The sequence below is a fragment of the Lipotes vexillifer genome, unplaced genomic scaffold (genome assembly GCF_000442215.2).
Source record: "Lipotes vexillifer unplaced genomic scaffold, Lipotes_vexillifer_v1.1 scaffold299, whole genome shotgun sequence".
NCBI lineage: Eukaryota > Metazoa > Chordata > Mammalia > Artiodactyla > Lipotidae > Lipotes > Lipotes vexillifer.
In genome coordinates, this window is record NW_006784347.1 from 2,265,829 (window position 1) to 2,289,626 (window position 23,798).

The following is a 23,798-nucleotide window of genomic DNA, read 5'->3' on the forward strand; positions in this document are numbered from 1 at the left end:
ATGGTTCATGCACTCAAGTGAACCAATCAGGGAATCCTCATTTCCTCCCTCCAGAGGGAAGGAACTTTGGTTACCTGCGCCTTGAACTCCCCTTAAAGTTGTTAGGTCCAAGTTGAAAGGTGGCAAGTCTCAAATGTTTCTCGAAGTTCAGCTTTCTTGAGGACAGCATTTTAAAATAGACACCTAGCTCTCTGGGCTTGGACCTAGGTTATGGCGACATGGCTAAATGCATCAAGAAGGTCGGAATCGTGGGTAAATATGGGACCCCTTATGGTGTGTCCCCCAGGAAAATGGTGAAGAAAATTGAAATCAGCCAGCAATGCCAAGTACACTTGTTCCTTCCGTGGCAAAACTAAGATGAAGAGACGAGCTGTGGGCATTTGGCACTGTGGTTCCTGCATGAAAACGGTAGCTGGCGGTGCCTGGACCTACAATACCACCTGCCATCACAGTAAGGTCTGTCATCAGAAGACCAAAGGAATTGAAGGACCAGTAGAAGCGCCACCATTTGAAATGTTGCTAGCCTATGATGCATAGGTTAATTTATGTAACAAAAATAAATAAAATAAAATGGACATCTAATCAGAAGCTCCTAAAATCCACAGTGAAATTCCAAATCTCATCAGAACTGGGGGAAGATACTATGAGTTTTCTTGCAGGGTAATCTCTGTAAGTCACCAAATGTCATGTGTGACAAAGATGATCCTGTAGAAATACCAACGTAATCTGAAAAACCACCCATACCAAAGGCTGCCGAACTCTATGGTCTTACTCATCGTCACCTCAGCAGAAGTAACTCAGACCTAAAAAAGCACACTGCATGCTATAACCAGCTGTGAAGGAATGAAAACTATAACCAAGCGTGAAGGAGGATAAGACAATTTAATGCTTGGGACTAGGCCCCAGTGCCTCTCAGGACGTCACTAACTTCAAGAATTCATTCTTGAGCCATGGGAGTGTTCGTCCAAAGATGAGCAAGAGAACAGTAACTAAGTCACAGCCCAAACTGGCCTTTTATTGTGTGCGTCAACATTCACAACTGTATTCCGATACATTCCAAGCAATGCTGCAGAGAACACCCGCTGGAGCTGAAACCTGTGCTACTGTGTGTGATGACTGCTATTTATAAGCCCCTCCACGCGGTGAGACGTATCATTCTGAAGCAAATCCCAGGTGTGTGGGAGGGACGTGAATGGGGGTACAGAGAAACGAGACTGGGTACCAGCTGGTGCTTACTGAAGCTGAGTAATGGGTACAAAAGGCTTCATTATATAATTATCTCGATGTTTGTATACGTTTAGAATCTTTCATGATAAAATATAAAACACAAAAAAGAGAAAGAGAGAAAATACTTTTTCAAGAGACTCAAAAGCAGAAACAGGCCTCCCTCACAGCCCCTCTCAAAAACTTAATTTTCAGTCCTCTGAAACAATTGAGAACAAATAAACACCTTTTTTGTGCTTAAGCAATGAGGGAGAACGGTAGTGATGCACATTTTAAGCCTAGAAAATTCCTTAAGAGAAAACAGATTAGAACTACTAATGAAGAGTCATCCCTTTCACAACCTCCCTTTCTCATGTTTCCCTCACACCTCTGAGGGCAAATCTCGGACTTTTCAGGGGAACATGCGCACTGCCTGAAGGACAGGACAGAAAACCAACCGCAGAAAGTCACAACAAGCCATGTGCAACTCAAGATCAGAAACTGGAACTGGAAACTTCCATGACAGTACATCCTGAGGGGGCAAAGCCCAGCTTCACCTGTTTCTCCGGGTTCCCTGGGACCTGAGTCAGTGTTGGGTGTCTCAGAAGTTTACTAGAGCATCCCTCGCTGTCCAGAGACCCCACCCTCAAGGAATTAGAAGTCCAGTAGGAAGACAAATGTAAAAAAAATTCACAGCAAGCAGGAAGCGTCATAAGAGAGGCTTCAATGAAGTGCCCCCGGAGCCCGATGAGGGAGGCTCTCACCCTGCAGGAGTCCAGGAGGTAAGATGTGAAGGGGGTCTTAATGGATAAACAGGGGCCTGCCCAACACTGCAGGCTGCTGGCAGGGAAGGGACATAAGCAAAGGCCCGATGTCTCCGAGACCTGGAGAGGATATCGTGGCGGCAACGAGCAGCTGAGGCTGGAGAGCGGGGTGAGAGCCCGACTGGGAAGGGCCTTGCATGTGTGCTAAGGAGCTTAGACTCCACCCCGGGGTCCAGGGCTTCGCAAACTAACTGTGGTGAAGGGCCAGCTGTTGAAAATTCCAGCCCACCATGGATGAGGCTGACGCTCCCTTTTTGTACTTCTCGTGGGCAAGGAACAGGGGTGGGAAGACCACACTCGGAGTAGCACTGCTCCAGACAACACCAAGCGCATTTCAGCAGGGGGTGCAGCACGGTCCAAGTAATCTTTCTAGAGGGCATGTCCAAGGGCTGCGTGCTGGGTGAATGGGAGCATAAGGCAGGCGGCAGGGATGGCGGTCAGGAAACTGTTACGTGGATCCAGGAGGTGGATGTCGAGAGCGAGGCTGAGACACTGGCAAGGGGCACAGGGAGAAGCAGTCAGATCTGGGAGACCCTTCATGAGTCCAGGGGACAGGACGTGGTGACCAAGGAGCAGAGCATCACTCTTTTCTAGCCTGGATGCACCATGACTGTCAGCACAGGTAGGAATTATGAAAAGAGGCACATGGTTTTAGAAAGTCATGTGGGAAGATTTTCTTCAAGTTTCAAATAACTAATTTTGTTTTAATCCTTCCCTCATAAGAAATCTCCAATATTAACCATTCAGGGGACATCTCAAGAGTCTAGACCTGTCTGGCTGGGAGAGCAGCATATTTTTATAGTTAGTAAAGAATGGTTCTAAATTAGACCCAGTCCGGGACTTCCCTGGCCGTCCAGTGGTTAAGATTCCGCGTTTCCAATGCAGGGGTCGCGGGTTCGATCCCTGGTCGGGAAACTAAGATCCCACATGCCACGTGACGCAGCCAAAAAAATAAGTAAGTAAATAACTAAATAAATAAATTAGGCCCAGTCCTCCATACCTACTATTACTGGAAAGGAGACTGAAGGGAATGGGAGTGGGGTTGCTACAGAATAAGCTGCAATTTGATGAAGATTTGAGAGTCAAACTTAGCATTAACTAGTCTTCCAAGGGGAGGGTAAGAAGCCCTAAACTGGCCGTGGCAATACCGAAGAAAGTCCTTTAACTCCACCAAGCCAAGGCAAGCTTTGTAAAATGAATCTAACACAAAACATGACAGCAACATTCTCAGTTTGTATTTGGGCTGGGAGTGCAGCAGTGAAACACACTCAGCCATGTTCATTGGTGACATTTCAGAGACAGACAGTGGTGCTGCTACAGTTACAAAATCACAGCTTAGAAAGATCACACCTAAGGTAAAATGCCAGGACTCAAATTAATTTCTGAAAACAAATAAAACTCGTTTTCTGTACTAAGTGTAGTTTGCTGCTGTGGTGTGAGAAATCTCCATTTCTGGGAACAGCGACACATGTTTGGTTGAGGAACGAAAGCACCTGCCAAAACCACTCTGTAGAAAGAAAAAAAAAAACAAAACACTCCCAGTCTGTTGGCCCCTGAAAAAAGTAAACAGTTAGGAAACCATGAAGTGGAATAACAGGTATATATTCTACAGAACCCCAGTTTGATGACTTAAAGGGGTCTGTTAGCATCGGCAAGTTTCTTCCATTTGAGTTTGACTCCCCACTGCCACTCAGGGCCAAGCCCACGTCCTCCCTTGCCTGGACTAGTGCAGTAGCCTCCACCTGGCCCTGTCAGTTCAGCCTCAACACAGCACCTGCTGATCCTGTAAAGTAGAGGCCAGGTGTCTTAGCCCAGGTTGCCATAACAAAATACCATGGCCTGGGTGGTTTCAACAACAGACATTTATTTCTCACAGTTCTGGAGGCTACAAGTCCAAGATCAGAGTGTCAGCATGGCTGAGTTATGGTGAGAGCCCTCTTCCTGGCTTGCAGACAGCTGTCTTCTCACTGTGTCCTCATGTGGTGGAGGGAGAGTGAGCTCTGGTCTCTTCTTCTTCTTATAAGGGCACTGATCTCATTATGGGGGCACCACCCTCATGACCTCAGCTAAACTCAATCACCTCCCAAAGGCTCCACCTCCAAATACCAGCACATTGAGGGGGGTTAAGGCTTCAACATACGAATGTGGGGAGGACACAAACATTCAGTCTATAACACCAGGGTATATCACTCTTCTGCTCAGATTCCTCCAATGGCTTTGAAAAAAACAACATCCTTAACACCAGCTACCAGGCCTTATACCTGTGGTCTCCTTGGGGAGGGCACTGCTCAACAGGCAGTGCTCAGGAAATCTGTGAGGGCATTTCTTGGTGGTCCCAGAGACTGGGCCCTCCTGGTGGGGGGCCAGGAATCCTAGGTAGCCCTGCAGAGCTGAAAACTGCCCCATATCTGCAGGCTGTTCTTATGTCCTGCCAGACACTCAGGTGGGCCAAAAACCTTTAATAATTATCTGGGTGTACAACCTACACTGCTTTATATAGGAGCACAAAAGCACTTTTTGCACAAGTTTACATAATGAATCTTCTCAAAATGTGACTACTGTATAAATCAAGTAGGGATGTACTTCTTTTGTTTGGAATATTATGAGAATTGTTCACCATCTTGGAAATCCGGCCACCATCCTAGTCTGCATTTTTCTTAGTCGGTGCTAACAGGCACAGCATTCAATCACAGGTGGAGTGTTGGTATGTATCAGTATGTGTCTGAGCCTTTACATGTTAAATTACATACATGTAATTAAAAACTACTTTCTTATTATTTCAGATTACCAGTTGGGTAATATATTTATTTTTAAAACTGTGTGCATATGTAGGTTACTGTCTATAAATTGTGTTCCAGGCAGTGGTGGGGACAATAAATATTCTGAGGGGACAGGAAGGCCGGGGGAGGGACAAATTAGGAGTATGGGATTAATAGATACAAACTACTATACATAAAATAGATAAGCAACAAGGATATACTGTATAGCACAGGGATTATACCCAGTATCTTATAATAACCTATAGTGGAATATAATCTGCAAAAAAACCTGAATCACTGTGTTGTACACCTGAAACTAACACAACACTGTAAGTCAACTGTACTTCACACACACACACACACGCACACACACGCACACACAGGGGAGCACTGCACCCCTGCCACGACCGGCCTCCCAGTTCCTCTCTTCTCTCCTCCCTCTCCTCACTGTACTCCAGCCACTCCTACTTCTCTGCCCTTCGTCTCCCTGCCAACCGCACCCACCTTTGCCCCCCGAAACCCATGCCTTCTGCCTAAAGACTCCCCTGCCCCCTAGGGTTCTTGCTCAATGGCACCTTCTCAGTGGGAGTCCCAGTTTTAAACTGCGTCCCCGTCCACCCCACCTCAGCCCAGCTACCTGGCACTCCCTGTTCCACTTCCCTGCTTTCCTTTCCTCCACAGCTCTTATCACCACTATGTACTTTTGTTTTAAAACATCTTTATTGGAGTATAATTGCTTTACAATGGTGTGTTAGCTTCTGCTGTATAACAAAGTGAATCAGCTATACATATACATATATCCCTCTATCCCCTCCCTCTTGCTTGCGTCTCCCTCCCACCCTCCCCATCCCACCCCTCTAGGTGGTCACAAAGCACCGAGCTGATCTCCCTGTGCTATGCGGCTGCTTCCCACTAGCTAGCTATTTTACATTTGGTAGTGTATATATGTCCATGCCACTCTCTCACTTTGTCACAGCTTACCCTCCCCCTTCCCCATATCCTCAAGTCCATTCTCTAGTAGGTCTGTGTCTTTATTTCTATCTTACCCTTAGGTTCTTCATGACATTTTTTTTCTTAAATTCCATATATATGTGTTAGCGTACGGTATTTGTCTTTCTCTTTCTGACTTACTTCACTCTGTATGACAGACTCTAGGTCCATCCACCTCACTACAAATAACTCAATTTTGTTTCTTTTTATGGCTGAGGAATATTCCATTGTATATATGTGCCACATCTTCTTTATCCATTCATCTGTCCATGGACACTTAGGTTGCTTCCATGTCCTGCCTATTGTAAATAGAGCTGCAATGAACATTGTGGTACATGACTTTTTGAATTATGGTTTTCTCAGGGTATATGCCCAGTAGTGGGATTGCTGCATCGTATGGTAGTTCTATTTTTAGTTTTTTAAGGAAACTCCATAATGTTCTCCATAGTGGCTGCATCAATTTACATTCCCACCAACAGTGCAAGAGGGTTCCCTTTTCTCCACAACCTCTCCAGCATTTATTGTTTCTAGATTTTTTGATGATGGCCATTCTGACCAGTGTAAGGTGATACCTCATTGTAGTTTTGATTTGCATTTCTCTAATGATTAGTGATGTTGAGCATCCTTTCATGTGTTTGTTGGCAACCTGTATATCTTCTTTGGAAAAATGTCTATTTAGGTCCTCTGCCCATTTTTGGATTGGGTCGTTTGTTTTCTTGATATTGAGCTGCATGAGCTGCTTGTATATTTTGGAGATTAATCCTTTGTCAGTTACCACTATGTACTTTGTATCTGTTCGCCCCATAGAATGAAGGCTCTATGAGGGCAAGTATTTTGCTGTATCCTCAGGGTCTAGAACAGTACCTGGATACCTTTATAATCTACTTACGTATTAATGGTTTAGAAAAAATACCAATTTTGAAATCTTCAGTTATAATTGCAAGATTAAAATTAAATTGAAAACTCAGGGTCTCTATATATGTTACCATCTTTAATCTTTGTATAGAAATAGAGACAGAGAGGCTACCTGGGGCTGAATTTAGCTAAAATAAGCCAATTTATTCTCAGAAAAACAATGAGACTTAGAACATATTGAAATTTCACTGAATTGAATTTCATTACTTGAAATTACTAGGCCTTAATCAGCTTTCTCTAATTCTGCCTAATTCCTCCTTGCTCTGCCTACCTAACCAGTTGCTGGATTCTCCGGATTCTATTGCTGGCACGCCTCTCATCCTTCCCACCTCTTCCCTTCCCGCTGCCCCTCTTTCTCAGGTCTGTCTCACGTCTCTAGTCACCCCATGCACTGCTGCTGGATTAATCTGGAAGCAGAGCACCTGCTGAGTCACTCACCTGCTCAGCCGCATCAATGGCTCCCAACTTCCTGTTCACTCAAGTACAAATGGCTCAGAGCTACCACAGGGCTCAATATCCCCCCTGCCTCCCTCCCTCCACCTCCATCCCTCAGCTCCTCCCAAACCGGACCAGTGCCCACACCCCAGACCTGGTGCCTCCTTTGCTCCTTTCCAGGCCTCACTCCCAACTGAAAGTCAGTGTATCCACCAAGGCTCAGCTCCAATGCGTGGAGCCTTTCCTGCCCCCGCAGTTGGACACAGGGCTCACAGCAGTCCCTAGCACTCTCTTTGGCGGTTACAAGGCTGCTCCCGGTTGAAGTTCTATGTACTTGTCATTTCTCCCTCCCGACTGTGGGCTCCCTGAGGGCAGGGGCTGTCTTTTTCTTTTTTGTGCCCCATACAGTATCTTTCACAGACTAAGTTCTCTAAGCATGTGTTAAATTTAAAAGGAGGCAAATTCTTTAAGCTCTAAGTTACAGGACAGAACAGACTGATTTTTTTAAAAAAATTTTTATTTATTTGGTTGCATTGGGTCTTAGCTGAGGCAGGAGGGCTCCTTAGTTGTGGCAGGCAAACTCTTAGTTGTGGCATGCATGTGGGATCTAGTTCCCAGACCAGGAATCGAACCCAGACTCCCTGCATTGGGAGCGAGGAGTCTTAACCACTGCACCACCAGGAAAGTCCCCAGATTGATTGTTATGTTTGGCTAAGTAACAAACGAGGCAGGACACAGTTTTGTTGGATAGAGCCGAGGCTAATTGCAGAAATTAAGACTTGGAGATCAATTTAAAACAATACATGTACGGAAAAGCAAAGCAGAAGAATGAAGTGGCTTGGGGGCAAAAATGCCCTGCCTGGGAATACTGAAACTGAGGGAACAGCCCTAACATTTAACAGTGAAAATGTTTATCTCAATCCTTTTGTGACTTGTTGATTTTCATCTCTGGACAAAATCAGAAATTCTGAAATATAAAGAACTCTGCATAAACATGAGGAGAAAGAGCACAGATAATATTCTGGGAGACTGTAAGGCACTGCCAAAACCGGGCTCTCCCATCTTCTCGTGGCCCCTCACTTCTGAGAGACCTGGTCCCTTCCGTCACTTAAAGTGACGGCCCAGCTGGTGAGGCAGGGCAGTCTGTGGTACCCCAGCTGCCAGCATCTATGGATGGTAACTAGGTGTGCTGCTGAATTGACAAGATGATGTGTGACCTTCTGATATACGCCAATATTTTTCCATATAAAATACTGCTTTGGAACATTTTATTAATGAAGGGAAAACACTTGTTGTGCTCATGAGAATAATGAGTCACAGGTTAGTGACGAAAGAGAACATACCGGTCAGACCTGAATTTAGGGACAAAGGAGAATTATAACAGGACTGAATAACAGAGATGACTGAAGCCCCCAATCCTGGGATTTGCCTGGCTTTTATCAGGGAAGATTAGTTTGGGAATTGAATACAGTTTCCCAGCTGTTAGGACTCCATGCTGCCAACCATCACCAGGAAGACAAGATCATAAAGTGGAAGCATGGTAGATTGAATGAGAGACAAGCTTAGTCCTCTACTTCCCTTGATGTAAAGAGCCAATAAAGTGACTAACTTGGACAAATGTCAAATCTTACAGCCCTCAGTTATTTCAGCCTCTATAAAAACAAATCAGTAATTTGAGATTAGAGAAGATACCTTCTTGTAATTATGATTACAAGATTCTAATCCTTAGAACTCAAAAAAAAAATTTAAAGCAGCATGTCTTCCTAAAGACCAACCAGCCAGAACTATTAACAGAAAAGCCTAGAGCCATTTAGACATGAAAATCCAGACAGAAGCAAAAAAAAAAAAAAAAATAATAATAATAATAAAAATATAGCTTGTCTCAACTGATACACTTAGCAGATAATCACAACTCAAGCTGTAAACATACCCTTTGAATGCAACCCCTCTCTTCTCCTTGACTCCATTATCCTTTTTAATTTTATTAAATAATGTATAACTGTTTTTCTCTTTTTCTGGAATGTTTCCTTGGATGCAGCTAAGCAAATGTCCATGTTACCCAAGGACTAATTCTAAATTACCTTCTTTCAAAGTCCATTTGATTGAGCCTGTCCTCTTGCTGACGGCATGCAAACTTCCGTCCAGGGTTGATACAAACAACAAGGTTTCAGGAAGTGTCACAGTGCTGGGGCTTCCAAAAATCTGCAATGAGAGGTAGAAGAATCTACGTGGTCAATATGAGTCTTCACCTTGGGCATGTACAACCACAGACAGGCCCCTCCCTTACCCCAAAAGTTATCCTTCTAAAATCCACCACCTTACAGATGAAGAAACCGAGGCTGACGAGCCTAAGTTCCCATCAAGGTTTGCTGCTGAACTGACAAGATGGACAACATCTTGGACAACAGCTGGGTCAGGACTAGAACCAGGTTGCCTTATTCTATCTGAGCAGCAATCCTTCCTACACATGCGCTTATGACCTAACACGTCAGGGATGGGGATTCTGAAATAATCCAAGGCCAGCCTCCACTGAAACAGAGAAAGTATGCTCAGCTTTCTAACTGACTTCCTTCTCTTGGTTATATTTTACCTTCTAAAACCTGGTTATCTTGCAAGACTCCATCTTGCAAGAATGCCAGCACACCTACACACACCCACACGCACTTATGAAATTTTAAAAGGCAGGGAATTTGGGGGAAATATTTAAAGCAAAATAGGAAAAACAGTTCTCATAAACTCATAAAGAGTTTATATAATAATAAAACACCAAGATTTTGAGAGAGACATGTTATAAAAGAAGATGTATAAAAAACATAATCCAAATTATTCTTTACTTATCATTAAAATATAATTTAAATCAAAATGTACTTCTTATGCTTAATGAATTAAAAAAAATATTTTACAGAAAATATCCAAAGGTAGTGAAATTCACTTTCTCATCCATTGTTGACTGGCAATGAAAATTGTAAGTTAGCGCAATCTTTCTGGAAAGCATAAAAGTGCTCGTATTTCTGATCCTGTAGTTCCACTTCTACATCCTAAATGGTTGAAACAAATTATGACAATGGAATATTATGTAATTATTAAAATAGCACTTGAAAGAATCTACAATATAGAAAAATGCTTGCATATGTGAAAAATATAGAATCCAAAATTTAATGTGCACTGTGGTCATAATTATACTGGACAGATTCTTTTTTTTTGGCCTGCCTGTCCTTTAGCTTTGCTAGGAACAGTGCACTCATCCACATGGTTTCCATGGGAGCAGCTGTGTGTGTGTGTGTGTGTGTGTGTGTGTGTGTGTGTGCGCGTGTACACACACATGAGCAGGTGATAGCTGGTACGGTTTCCTAGGACAACACCCTTTTGAGGTCTGGGCCCACTCAGCAACGCCACCTTGTAATGAGATTTTCTCTTTCTTTGTCACTATACTGTCCCACCAATCAGCTGGTTCCTGTAGGTCTTGAATTAAAAATAGGTCAAGGTGGGGCTTCCCTGGTGGCACAGTGGTTGAGACTCCGCCTGCCCATGCAAGGGACATGCGTTCGTGCCCCGGTCCGGGAAGATCCCACATGCTGCGGAGCGGCTGGGCCCGTGCGTCCGGAGCCTGTGCTCCGCAACGGGAGAGGCCACAACAGTGAGAGGCCCGCGTATCGCAAACGAAAAAAAAAAAAAAAAAAAAAAAAAAAAAAAAAAGGTCAATGCAACTTGCTTACCCTGTGACAGTTTGAATTTTGGTACAAATGCTATTTTTAAAATATAGGAGTATGGCTGGCTTTTAGCACAGAACACAGAGACCGGAGGGTTACTTGTACATGGAAGCCTGATCCCAAAATACCTGGTGACTCTTGGTAAAAGCCAGGATGACACTAGCTAATCCTTCAAAAGGGAAAGTTCAATTAATAGCTCTCTCCAGGGAAGCCTGAGGTGGCAGGACAAACACTCCAGCCCTTGCATTCCTTTTCCAAGGTGGAAACCCCCTGACAAAGGGGCAAGGCAGCTGCCAGAACTTCCTCTCACCTCTTGCATGTGCCTGGCCTAGAGGGGAAGAAGTTCCGCCGCCCACTGTGCCCAGGGCCAGGGCTCCTCACCTGGAACGAGAGAGACAACAGCAGCCTCACCCCTACCCGCTGAGTCTACTCTCCACGTAAAGCCTTAAGGATGAAGAAGGGTCTGTTTTTAACGCCACCTTTGCAACGAGGAAATCAGTCTCAGTACAACCTGGCTAGGAAAACGGGAGCCCCAAGGGTAGCATCTGCCCTCGGCAGAATCCAAAGGTCTTGTACACCAACTATTTCGGGGGTTTTAAAATTATTTTAGTTCACAGGGTATTGATGGCGACAAGCCACATCTGGACCTGCTCATACCTGAACCAGAGGAACACACATCACCCGGAGCACCTGGCCTGGAGAACAGGGACCCTACGACGATCGCTGAGGACTGGAGCCAAATGGGACTTGGAGGGGTGGGCAGGCTGCCTCTCACTGAGAAAGGGGAATGGTCTGCAGCTTGATGGGGGGCGCCGCATGAAGTCAGGCGGGGGCAGTGGAAGACTGGATAAATGAAAAGGGAAGATGTATGCATATCTGGGTGCCAACAGGTGGAAATCCCCTCCATCTGTCACATAGTTACCCTAGGAACAACCATTTTTAAGGTCTTGGGAATCACACCAGAATTGGGCTGAACAATCTGGGTGGCTGAAGTACTAAGCAATTAAACTTGGGAGATTTCTGTGGATACATGTTCTGCCATGTGGAAGAAGCTGGATGAAAGGGAGGAAGGAAGGGAAAGGAAAGAAAGAAAGAAAGAAAGAAAGAAAGAAAGAAAGAAAGAAAGAAAGAAAGGAAGGAAGGAAGGAAGGAAGGAAGGAAGGAAGGAAGAAAGAAAGGGAGGGAGGGAAGAAAGAGAGAGAAAGAAAGGAAGGAAGGAAGAAAGAGAGAGAAGGAAGGAGGAAGGAAGAGGCCTGAGAAGAAACATGGCTGAAAGGCTGGAAGAGGGGCCCTGGCCTCCACTGCTCCCCAGGCCTGGCCAAGCTCCTGTCCTTGGGCCCATGGACACCTAATCCTTGCAATCAATTCCCCTCTTAAACTCATTGGAACTAGGTTTCTGTCCCTTGAGACTGAAACAGTTCTAACCACCCCCACCACCACACACACACCCAGCTATTTTTTAATATATCTATAGAAAAAAAAACATGAAGAAAATATTGTAAAATTAAAGCCATAGTTTTTCTCCTCTATTTTCTAAATTTTCTATAATATGATCATGTAATATGCAATGAAGTTTTCATAAAATATAAAGGAGATGGATAAGTTAGCAGGTGGAAGACAAGCTGGGATTTAAAGGAGCTTCAGCGAGCCCCTAAGTTCCAGAAGCACTTTCCACCTCAGGATATTAGGCAACCTGATCACCTTTGATCATTGATATCCACCAAACAAGGGACAAAAGTTTAGAAACACAGAGGTCTCCCAGTCAGAGAGTGTGTGTCCAGAATAGAAAAGTTTTGCTCTTATTAAAGCCTACAGTACAACTATAATTAACTAAATGCCTCCAATACATCTTATCACAGTACTGATATTATTAAAAGGGGCCAATAGTTACTAAAACATATCAGCGCTGCTCCACTACTAGTGTGGAAACAAAAGCCACCTGCCTTGTTTGAGCATCTTGGAAACCACAGGAAGAGCAATTGTCTATGGTTGGTTGGTGACTCGAAATAAAACACTAATCACATAACTAATACAGTCTTCTAAAAATCTCAAAAAGACCAGGTTTGGCTAGGAGTTGAATTTAGCAACTGAAGAGTGCAGAATGAATCACAATGTCCACAGTCACGTCACAAACCCTATCAACCCGACAGATTTTTCTCTTCTTTGAAGGTCTTGACATTTTCAAATTAGAACGAGCCACTCTGAACAGCGTTATTCTCTCATCAGGCAAATTAATATTACAAAATTTCTGCCTTTTTCCCCCAGCGTTTTTAAAGCATGAAAATATTTGCTTTCAGATATAGTTGCTATAACTCACGTGACTTCAATAAGCTTCTAGATGCAATGTCGATATTGAGCACAGCTGAGAACTATTTGTACCTAAACATCTAAAAACACTGCTTCACAATAATGACCTTGCATATCACCTTCACCCTGTCGGTGCTCCCTTTTTCCTGCAATGGATGAATTAGCAGCAGGCCCTAGAGTTATGCAAACTAGTTTCCAGAGAGCCTGAAAGCAGAAAGAAAAGGCTGATCCTGCAGATCTGTTTCAAGTTGATTACCTGGAATCTGACTCATTTTTCAAACAAGACACTCCTGGCTTCCACAGTGACTTCTAAAAACGTAATTGCAGTGACATTGTAGAGGTGGTGGCAGGGAATCTAGTCCAGCCTAAAACGAGACATCCATTAGCTAATTGGTCCTCATGGAAGTCTGGCCACATACGTCCTCTCACACGAGGTGACCCTGACATTACAATTCTGGAAATGCCCCATCTGAGGACCATGGAGCCGGCAATTCGGACCAGATGATGCCAGGGAAGTGGGTGTCTGTAAAACCAGCTTATTTCACTTATGTCGATTCCGTGGTAAAAAAAAAAGTCCTCACTGCCGCCCTGCTCAGCCAGAACTCCCTCCCGTGAAAACATAATTCCGGGGCTGGATCCTCATGTTCACTGTTCTGATTATGAAGCAAGATTTCCCAAAGTCCAGCAGATACACCACTGCATAAAATGCACCACTTGCTTTGCATTTCCCACAAAGACATGAAAGCAGCTACCAACTGCTCATACAGAGATGATTAAAAGGTAGTAGTCGCCGACGATTTCATTCTCTAATATTCTAAACTCAGCTAATTGTCAATTGCTCCTGCATTAATGACCTCAACTGCTTGTATTTCAGGTAAGAAAAAAAGTCTTCTAAAACCAGTTCTGAGATAACTTTGTTTAGAAAAAGTCTTCAGTAAAGAGCACTATGGACACAAGGGACAGGTATGTGTTTAGGCGGCACAAAAACAAATGAAACAAGCCTCTGACACAAACCCACCAATTTCTGAACTAGTGCTTGGGATGCGTCAGGCCAGAGGTGGCTCACCACCAGCCGCTGGAGAAGAGTCAGCAAGGCCGGGGCCTGGTTCCAGCTGCCAGGCTACCACTGAAGTGGCTGCTCCCTTGCACCCACCCTCCGGCACCTGAGGAAGAACAGCAGGAAGCAGGCTGCATGCTGCTCTAAGAGTCAGAACACAGGGCAGCCCTGTGCTCCCCATCAGGGTTTCCCAAAAGGCTGCATTTTCCAAAGAAACATTGGAATTCTTAAATTTCAGATAGGTATTTCAAGAACCAGCCCACAGGTTAACTGACTACCTAATAACAAGGGTCAGAAATAAGATCAATAAACTTTGCACAGACCTTTCATCTCAAAGTCAGGGGGGAAAAGTGGGCCACGCGCACACACGTCTCATATCCAGCTTTCCAAAGTGATCTACACTTGATGAGTACCGCAGTATCGTTTCTATTTCCCAAACAAGTGTGTTCTACCCCCACACAAAAGTTGTGCACACACAGAGAAGACCCACACTGTGAACAAGAGAGCCATGCACTTCTCAGGTGGTGTGCAAACTGATCGGGTCTAACCCAAGTGTCCATCTCCAAAAGCTCAATTTATATGGCAGCACTAGCATAGTAGGAGTAAAAACAGTAAAAATGATTAGAATAAAAATCTTTCCCAAGAAACTTCTCCCCTTCTTACCTCCATTCCAACAGACCAAAACATTTATAATAATATTAGAATACAATAATCTGGCTAATAACAAAATGACATATATATTTTTTCTTTTAGGAGTACCACACTGATTTCCAGGATTAGCTGAGAGGCTGGGGTTTTGGGGGTTGTTGTTGTTTTGTTTTATTTTTTTTAACTAATCTTTCTTCAGTGTTCATTGGATTATGCAATGTTTTATTGCATAAGGCCTCACTTTAGTTTTATTTACTTAAGGTTAAGAAAACCATTCCTCCAAATTATAAATACCATACTTGTGTAAGACTAGCATGGATATTAGTATGTTTCCAATAGAATACCCTTACACAACATAGTGTGCACCTAAATCCCTGGAACCTACAACCTGCCACCAACAACCAGTCTGCCTTGTACAGTGCAGGGCTCCCTGCCACAGCTCAAAGCCACTGGACAGCAGGCCACAGAGGTAAAGCGAAAGTAAGGGGGCTTCTGGTTGGTTGATGAATACACATGATGGTATCATAGGTAAGACTTAAAACAGGTATGCAAGTGAGGGAAGGATTACATAAGAAAGATTTCCAAGCTATTTTGTTTTGCTACTTAGGACACGCAAAATCTTGAAAACAATTAAAATTGCATGTCACGAAATGTAATAAATTGCAAAAGGATTAGAATGTGCTAGGGAATCAGAGCTTATAATTATTAACCTTAGCAATAATGCTCTGAGGTGAGAAGGGCATTCACTGCCGGGGGACGTACCAATGGCAAAGGACCTTAAAGGGGAGAGAAAGGAAGAGTGCACGTGTGCGTGTGTGCACGTGGTGAGGGAGGTTTCTGATGGATATGAAAGCAGAGGTGAAGGCTAATGACAAACAGACTGGATCCTTCTGCTGGCTATAATCAGCTGAAAGCCGCAGGATGGGTGAGCTGATTTTGAGAGGTATGGGTAAGACACTTCCTGGCATGCCATAACGGATGCCAGTCCTAAAGGGCTTCTCTCCAAAAATAAAAAAAAGGAAACCTGTGCACTTCAGCACGAAGTTCCTCAAAATAGTATTATGTAACACAGTCCCTTGGTAGGCACTAAACGACATTCAGAAAAAGGACATCTGTGTCTACAATTCTATTTGCAGCCATATCATCTACTTCAGGCTATAAACTCCAGCAAAGCCTGGCTATTTGCAATTGTGGTTGCTTCACAAAACTACCAAGCATTCTAATGCCATTTGGCCACATGGTAGAAGACTGTGCTCAATGATGGCCAAAAAACTACCAAGAATTCACCAAAACAGCCTAAGATTGAAATCCGTACCCAGTAAATGCCAGCACACACCCATTACATAATGGTCCCTTGTTGAACAATAAAGCCTACATGAGTATATGCCTCATAATGACCAGGACAGCAGGCTAAACTAGCAGCTCCCAAAGGCCTTCCTTTGAAGGTATCTTAGGTAAAGGCCTGATTAGACAGATACGACAAAGATTTTTATTCTAATCAAACCCTGCTCCCCACTCCCCGTCTCATTTACACGCCTGATCCAAGAGTAAAGCACTCCGCTCCAAATGTGGAGGCTTCTGTATAGTCATCTGTACAGAGTGACACAGAAACCTCATTGCATTTATCCCAATTCAGTAGACTAAAGATTAAGAACAGAATTAAAACACTAGTGATATTAAGAGGCTTAATTGTGTCTACGTCTTAACGATTTCAATCTATTACAAAATCATTCCAAATCCTGTTACACTTTGTTTACCTGTGTGTAGATCAGCAATAATCTGTCAACCATATAGCTCCTTTTAATAAGCCCATTGGCTGCTGTGTTTCCTGATACTAGGTCAATAAAGGTAACCATGACATTTGCTTTGGATGGGAGTCAGGTATCTGGTTGGGATGCAGTAAAGGTCAGGGCCTAACTGAACAGCACTGTGTGGTTTCCAAACTAAGCAACTGAGAGAGTTAAACTAGTATTTGTGGCAATTCTTGCATGTGGTGTAATCCACCACCACCCAAGACAGTTAACAATTCTTCAGTGGTTCAGGCTACTCCTTTAATGGGTCTGATAAAAGGTTCCTCATACAGTCCACTTTATTCCTGAGAGCAAAGGTATGCTAATTTCACAACAGGTGAAGATACTTTCCCCAACTGGTTCTGGGGCCCCAGGCTAAGAGTCTAAGTTCAAGCAGCTGGCAGTTCCATTTGTCTTCACGGTCTCTCTGCCATCAACTTATATCGACACCAAAGGAGGAGGAAATACACTTGGGCATGAAAGGCGCTACAGGAGACCTTTCACCACAAGGAACCAAGCCCTTGTTCTTAGGGTGGCATCACATCCCTAAGGTCCTCAAGCATTTTATTTTATTTATTATTATTATTTTTTTAATTTTTAAATTTATTTATTTATTTACTTACTTATTTATGGCTGTGTTGGGTCTTCGTTTCTGCGTGAGGGCTTTCTCCATTTGCGGCAAGTGGGGGCCACTCTTCATTGCGGTGCGCGGGCCTCTCACTATCGTGGCCTCTCTTGTTGCGGAGCATAGGCTCCAGACGCGCAGGCTCAGTAATCGTGGCTCATGGGCCTAGTTGCTCCGCGGCATGTGGGATCTTCCCAGACCAGGGCTCGAACCCGTGTCCCCTGTATTGGCAGGCAGACTCTCAACCACTGTGCCACCAGGGAAGCCCCCTCAAGCATTTTATAATATTAAAACTAAAACCCAGGGACTTCCCTGGTGGCACAGTGGTTAAGAATCCGCCTGCCAATGCATGGGACACGGGTTCGAGCCCTGGTCCGGGAAGATCCCACATGCTACAGAGCAGCTAAGCCCGTGAGTCACAACTACTGAGCCTGCGCTCTAGAACCCATGAGCCACAACTACTGAGCCTGTATGTCACAACTACTGAAGCCCACGGGTCTAGAGCCCGTGCTCCACAACAAGAGAAGCCACCACAATGAGAAGCCCGTGCACAGCAACGAGGGGTAGCCCCTGCTCGCCACAACTAGAGAAAGCCTGTGTGCAGCAACGAAGATCCAACACAGCCAAAAATAAAATTAATTAATTAATTAATAAATTAATAATAGTTAAAAAAAACTAAAACCCAAGGTTTCACCATCATTTAGTGGTTGAGATTTTTTTTTTTTTTTTTTGGCCATACCATGCAGCAAGTGGGATCTTAGTTCCCTGACCAGGGATCGAACCTGTGACCCCTGCAGTGGAGGCATGGAGTCTTAACCACTGGACCACCAGGGAAGTCCTGAGGTTGCGATTTAGAATGCACATCTTGGCACTATTATTTTGTTGTCTTCATTGCAGGGAAACAGCAGCAATTCAGGCCTTGTAAAAACTGAGAAACCTATTAGGCTCACTTACCTTAATGGAGTAGCATCGTAAACAAACTAAACTAGTAAAGGTCTAACTTAGACGTAAATTCATAAAGGGACTACCTGCCTTACAAAAAGCCAGATTTGATCCATTTGAGCATGTATATTCAACTGCAGTTAAACCTATTATTAGGAAGTCTTCATACAGAAACCCCAAGGGGAAGAAAAAAAGACTCAATTAGATACCAAATTTTTCGGTCCTGCTAATAGCAACTAATCTGAAACTGTCAATTTTGCTCTTGACACTTGGTGAGAGATTTCTTTTGGGGGGAGGGGAATGGAAGGGGTTGAGTAGAAAGTGGATAAATGCTTTAGTTAAATAAAAATTATCTACAAACAACTGTATCTGTGACATAATTGCCACCTATGCTTGCCAGATGTTGCCTAGCTTTACAATGGGAGTCAAACACTATGAAATATGCCTGAGGTTGAGCTACCTGGCCAGACTGACTCGCCTAGCCAGAATCCCCACTGTCTGAAGTACATCTGAAGATTACCCACTGCCCTGCTGGCCCAGTGCACCACGCCACCTGCCCCAGATCAAACAGGAGGGGCTGTTTACAGCTTCTGGGATACGTAACTTCAGAGATGAAAATAACTGAAGATCACCTTACCCAAACCTCTCAGTTCACGGAGGAGGAAGTCAAGGTCCAGAGAGGTGAAGTGACTATCCCAAGGTACCACGGACACTTAACTGTAGACACAGGACTGGAGCCACGGTCTCCACTTCCCCTTCTGGACCTCTGCCCACTACACCACACTGTAATTTCACTGCTTTAAATCATGGTTCTCTGAGGAACATAAGCTTCAATTACTTGAGGCCTGGGGCTCAACCCTGCTGAGCTGTCCTGCTGGGGCAGATGGAGATCAGCACTCTCCTCTGATATGGGGGTAGGATCTTTTGGATGAGACACCAAATTGGTAATTTGTAGATTCTACGTAGACACCCAATATGCCAAAAGGCACTGCGAATTATAGAGGGTGGGGTCTTTAAAAAAATGCTCTGGATAAAAATTCCTGAGATCTCACTGTAGATCTAAGTGGGCGGGGATAACATCACAGAAAGTCAAAGGTCACAGACTTAGCCACCATAAAAAAAAATTCCTGCAATACATTTATCCAGCCCAGTTCTAAAGGCTTAAAAAAAAGTGCTCCTTGATGATGATGATGATACAGTGGCCACTGCCCATTCCTTTGATGAAGCGAGTCATTCTTTTCATGCCAGTGCCAAGGAAACGCACATTACTGATTAGCATGGGACAACTCCTTTGAACAGCAAGGACCATTTTAATGACATACATACACCAATGAACCTCACACAGTGAGCCGTGACTGCTTCACTTAGCAGGAATAAGATGCTCGAAAAAAAGGAAGGAAATATGGGTGTGAATATTGACTTTTTCATGGGAAAGAAAATCTTATAAACAAGATCCTACTGTATAGCACAGGGAACTATATTCAATATCCTGCGATAAACCATAACGGAAAAGAATATGAAAAAAGTATATATATAACTGAATCACTCTGCTGTACAGCAGGAACTAACAGAACATTGTAAATCAACTATACTTCAATAAAATAAATTTTGAATAAATAAATAATAAAAAATAAAATCTCATGCCACAGGATTTCCATAATCTCAGCACAGGTTTCCTTATTTTTTTAAAAAAATTTATTTATTTTTGGCTGCATTGGGTCTTCGTTGCTGTGCACAGGCTTTCTCTAGTTGCAGCGAGCGGGGTCTACTCTTTGCTGCAGTGCGCGGTCTTCTCATTGCGGTGGCTTCTGTCGTTGCAGAGCACGGGCTCTAGGTACACGGGCTTCAGCAGTTGTGACGCACGTGCTTAGCTGCTCCGCGGCACGTGGGATCTTCCCGGACCAGGGCTCAAACCCGTGTCCCCCGCATTGGCAGGCGGATTCTTAACCACTGCACCACCAGGGAGGTCCCTCAGCATAGGTTTCTATTTTCTAGGCTCCTCTGAGAGACAAATGTAAGCATCTCAATGCAACTTTCACACACTTGGACAGAGACAGGAAAGCATCAGAAACTGCTTGGAAGACTGTTGGCACAACCAAACCTATGGAGTTGCGGTGTGAAAACTGAGGACTGAGAAACTGGCTGAGATGGAAGGATGCTGCTTCCTCCAGCTCATCAAGGGTAGGCGGGAAACAGGAGCAGGAAAGAATTACCAGCAAGGAGATACCACGCCTTTGGGTTCAAGGAAGAATCCCTTCCAGACACCAAGGAGGACAGAACTCCCTCCAGAGAAAGGAAAAACGGCTGTCCAGGGCCAGGAGAGGGGAGGGGACAGGCTTCAACAGGACACGCCCTACCGCCAACAGGCTCCATTCTCCCAGGGACCTCTCTTCGTAAAGTTGCCGTCCCTGTCAGTCTTCTGCCTCATCTGGAGGTCACCCAATCTCAATGCCAACTTCTCCAGGTCAGAAGATTGGCTTCCGTGGGTATCTGAACTGTGGGGCAAGGTGGCTAAGCTTCCAAATCTTTTTTTTTTTTGAAAACTAAGGAACAGCAATATCCCTTTGAATGCTTGGAAAGAAAAATAAATATTAAGAATGTCAAAGACAAGTTATGTAAATATTAGGGAAGATCATTTTATTAAAAAAATTAGTACTGGCCAAAGATACCATCAGAAAGTAAACAAAACTCAAAACCTGATTATCCGCTCTGCCCCAGACCTCAGTTGTTCCCCATCTCTTACTCTGGTGGGCAGACAGCGATAGTGTAACAGCTGGTGCTGACAATCTAGAATAATTAAGACAAGGTTAAAATAGGTTTGGCTTGTGGTGTTTAAGAAGGAAGAAGAGTATAACTGCTGAAAAGGTTTTCACCAAATGGTACTACGTTACAAGTTCTAGGGCTGTATTTGAATCACCTGGAAACTCACTTACGTAGTAGCCCTCATTTTCTGAAGATGCTGAACAATTCAACGTATATTTGTTAAGCTTCATTTTTAGTGCCTGGGCAATATAATGTGGCTGCTAGAAGGGCAGTCACTTACCTCCCTGTGCCTTCGTTTTCTCACCTGTAAAATGGGGGACAACAATAATACTGACTTCAAAGGAGTGTTGAGTTAATATGCGTAATGAGTTAATATATGTAAAGCTCTTAGTGTACAGTGAGCATCACATAAGTGTCAGTTCTTGTGATGCTGATTAATCAAGAGCTGTGTAAGACCCTAGGATCTAATCACAACAGTGATCTGATTCTTGCCCTCATGGAGCTTATACTCTAATAAGGGATCACAGCAGTAAAAATATCACACAAAAGGAATAGCAAATTGCAGTAAGTGCTATAAAAGAGACCATAAGAGAATAAAAGGAGAAGCCAATCTGGTCTCATGTGAGGGAGTGTGGATCACAGTGTCAACGGTTTTTCTGAAGGAGTAACATCTGAGTTAAGATCTACAGGAACGGCAGAAGGAAGGGAAGAATTTCCTGGGCAGAGGAAACAGCCTATGTGAAAGCCCTGAGACTGAACATAATTTGCTGTGTTCGAGGACCTATCAGACCAGTGCTGCTGGAGAGAGAAAGCAGAGCGGGGAATGGGACAAGGAGGGGCTGGGGAAGCAGACAGAAGGCCGAGTGTGTGTGGAATTCCCTGGCGGTCCAGTGGTTAGGACTTCACACTTCCATCACAGGGGACACAACAGGTTCGCTCCCCAGTCAGGGAACTAAGATACTGAAAGCCGCGCCATGTGGCAAAAAAAAAAAAAGAAGGCCGAGTGTACTTGTATGGAGTGGGCCACAAAATCCATGTTTTATTTGTGTCCTATGCAGCTCACAGAAAGAGCAGGAGGGCATGCTGTTCATACAGGTGTAAAAGCAGATTCAGAGGGAAAAACGCTCCTCGAAGCCGAAGCGTTAGATATACCAGCCTGTGTTCACACCCCAGGTGAGTCTTTTCTGGTGTTTCCATTGATACTAACATCAGACTAGTGTTGCTTAACCGGTTTACAGCTGAACAGGAGCATAACATGCTGAAACTTCATGGGGGAGTTTAACAATGCTGGGGTTTTTTTGTGTTTTTTTTGCGGTACGCGGGCCTCTCACTGTTGTGGCCTCTCCCATTGCGGAGCACAGGCTCCGGACGCGCAGGCTCAGTGGCCATGGCTCACGGGCCCAGCCGCTCCACGGCATGTGGGATCTTCCCGGACCGGTGTCCCCTGCATCTCAACCACTGTGCCACCAGGGAGGCCCAACAATACTGGTTTTGTGGTGAAATGTGGCCTACAGAACAACCTCCAACGCAAGGTCTCTTGCTTTCGAGACCCCTCCTCTGAGGGACTTCTCTGTCCAGACACCACGCACGGGATCACAAAGTCCCCTCGGAAGGAGTGAAGCAGGCCCCTCCTCTCTTTTTCCTCTCCGGGGGGCTCCCTCTCTGCAGTACCTGCAGTCACTTCAAGGGCTAGTTTGGCTACAGGCAGCAGAAATCCAGTGGGCACTAACCTCAGGGATCAACGTTTAGTCCCGGATCACAGGCTCACGTTCCTCACAGGCTGGCAAGGACATGCAGTATTTATCAGTCTCTTTCAGGCACTCCCTGGTTCACACTTCTTCCTGTTGACTGACTTCTACATCCAACTAACTTGCTGGTTCACCTATTTCAACCCCACCCCACACCAGACTCTTTTCTCCTACAGATACACAGAAAGAAGGGTCCTGTTTTGCATGAGGTGCTGGAGCCTCAAGGCCTATAAGACTCCTGCCTTCAAGGAGTTTACCATCTAGCAGAGAAACAGTGCAATACCGGGAAAAGACGGCAGGTTCCATGACTGTGCCTTCCAGAAGCTGACCCGGCAGCAAGCCCGGGCCGTGCCCAGAGCAGTTCCTTAAGATTCTGAGCCCACACTTCCCTGCTCAGGCCTTCTGCTCACTCCTTGGCCTATCCTGTGTTCATGCAACCCCCAAACCTGCTAATCATCCTCTAAACTCCAAGTTAAGGGAATTCTCTGGAGGTTCAGTGGTTAGGACTCTGTGCTTTCACTGTTGAGGGCGCGGGTTTGTCCCCTGGTTGGTGGACTAAAATCCCACATGCTGCGTGGCACAGCGAAAAAAAAACAAAAAACTTAAACTCCAAGTAAAAAAACCCCAAGGTATCCCCACGAGCCTGGCACATGCTCAACAGATGTTTTTTTGGACCAGGGAAGCTGAAAGACAATGAGACAGGCCACAGGAATATGTGTCCTGGTTTGGGTTCTGAGCAAGTCATTAAAATTCTCTGGGCATCAGTTTCTGATTCTATAAAGTAAGAAGACTGGGTTAGGGGCTTCCCTGGTGGCGCAGTGGTTAAGAATCCGCCTGCCAATGCAGGGGACATGGGTTCGAGCCCTGGTCCAGGAAGATCCCGTATGCCGCGGAGCAACTAAGCCCATGCGCCACTACTACTGAAGCCCATGCGCCTAGAAGCCCGTGCTCTACAAGAGAAGCCACTGCGATGAGAAGCCCGCACACCGCAACGAAGAGTAGCCCACGCTCGCCGCAACTAGAGAACGCTGGCGCGTAGCAACGAAGACCCAATGCAGCCAAAAATAAATAAATAAATAAAT

At 44.7% G+C, this 23,798-nt stretch overlaps 1 protein-coding gene across 1 annotated transcript in view; it reads right to left on the minus strand.

Moving 5' to 3' along the window:
• ERN1 (endoplasmic reticulum to nucleus signaling 1) overlaps window positions 1–23,798 on the minus strand; it is an 80,520-nt gene that overhangs the window by 42,226 nt on the left and 14,496 nt on the right. The window contains 1 exon segment of the mRNA XM_007456805.1: window positions 9,208–9,328. Within this exon segment, the coding sequence (XP_007456867.1) occupies window positions 9,208–9,328 (121 nt within the window).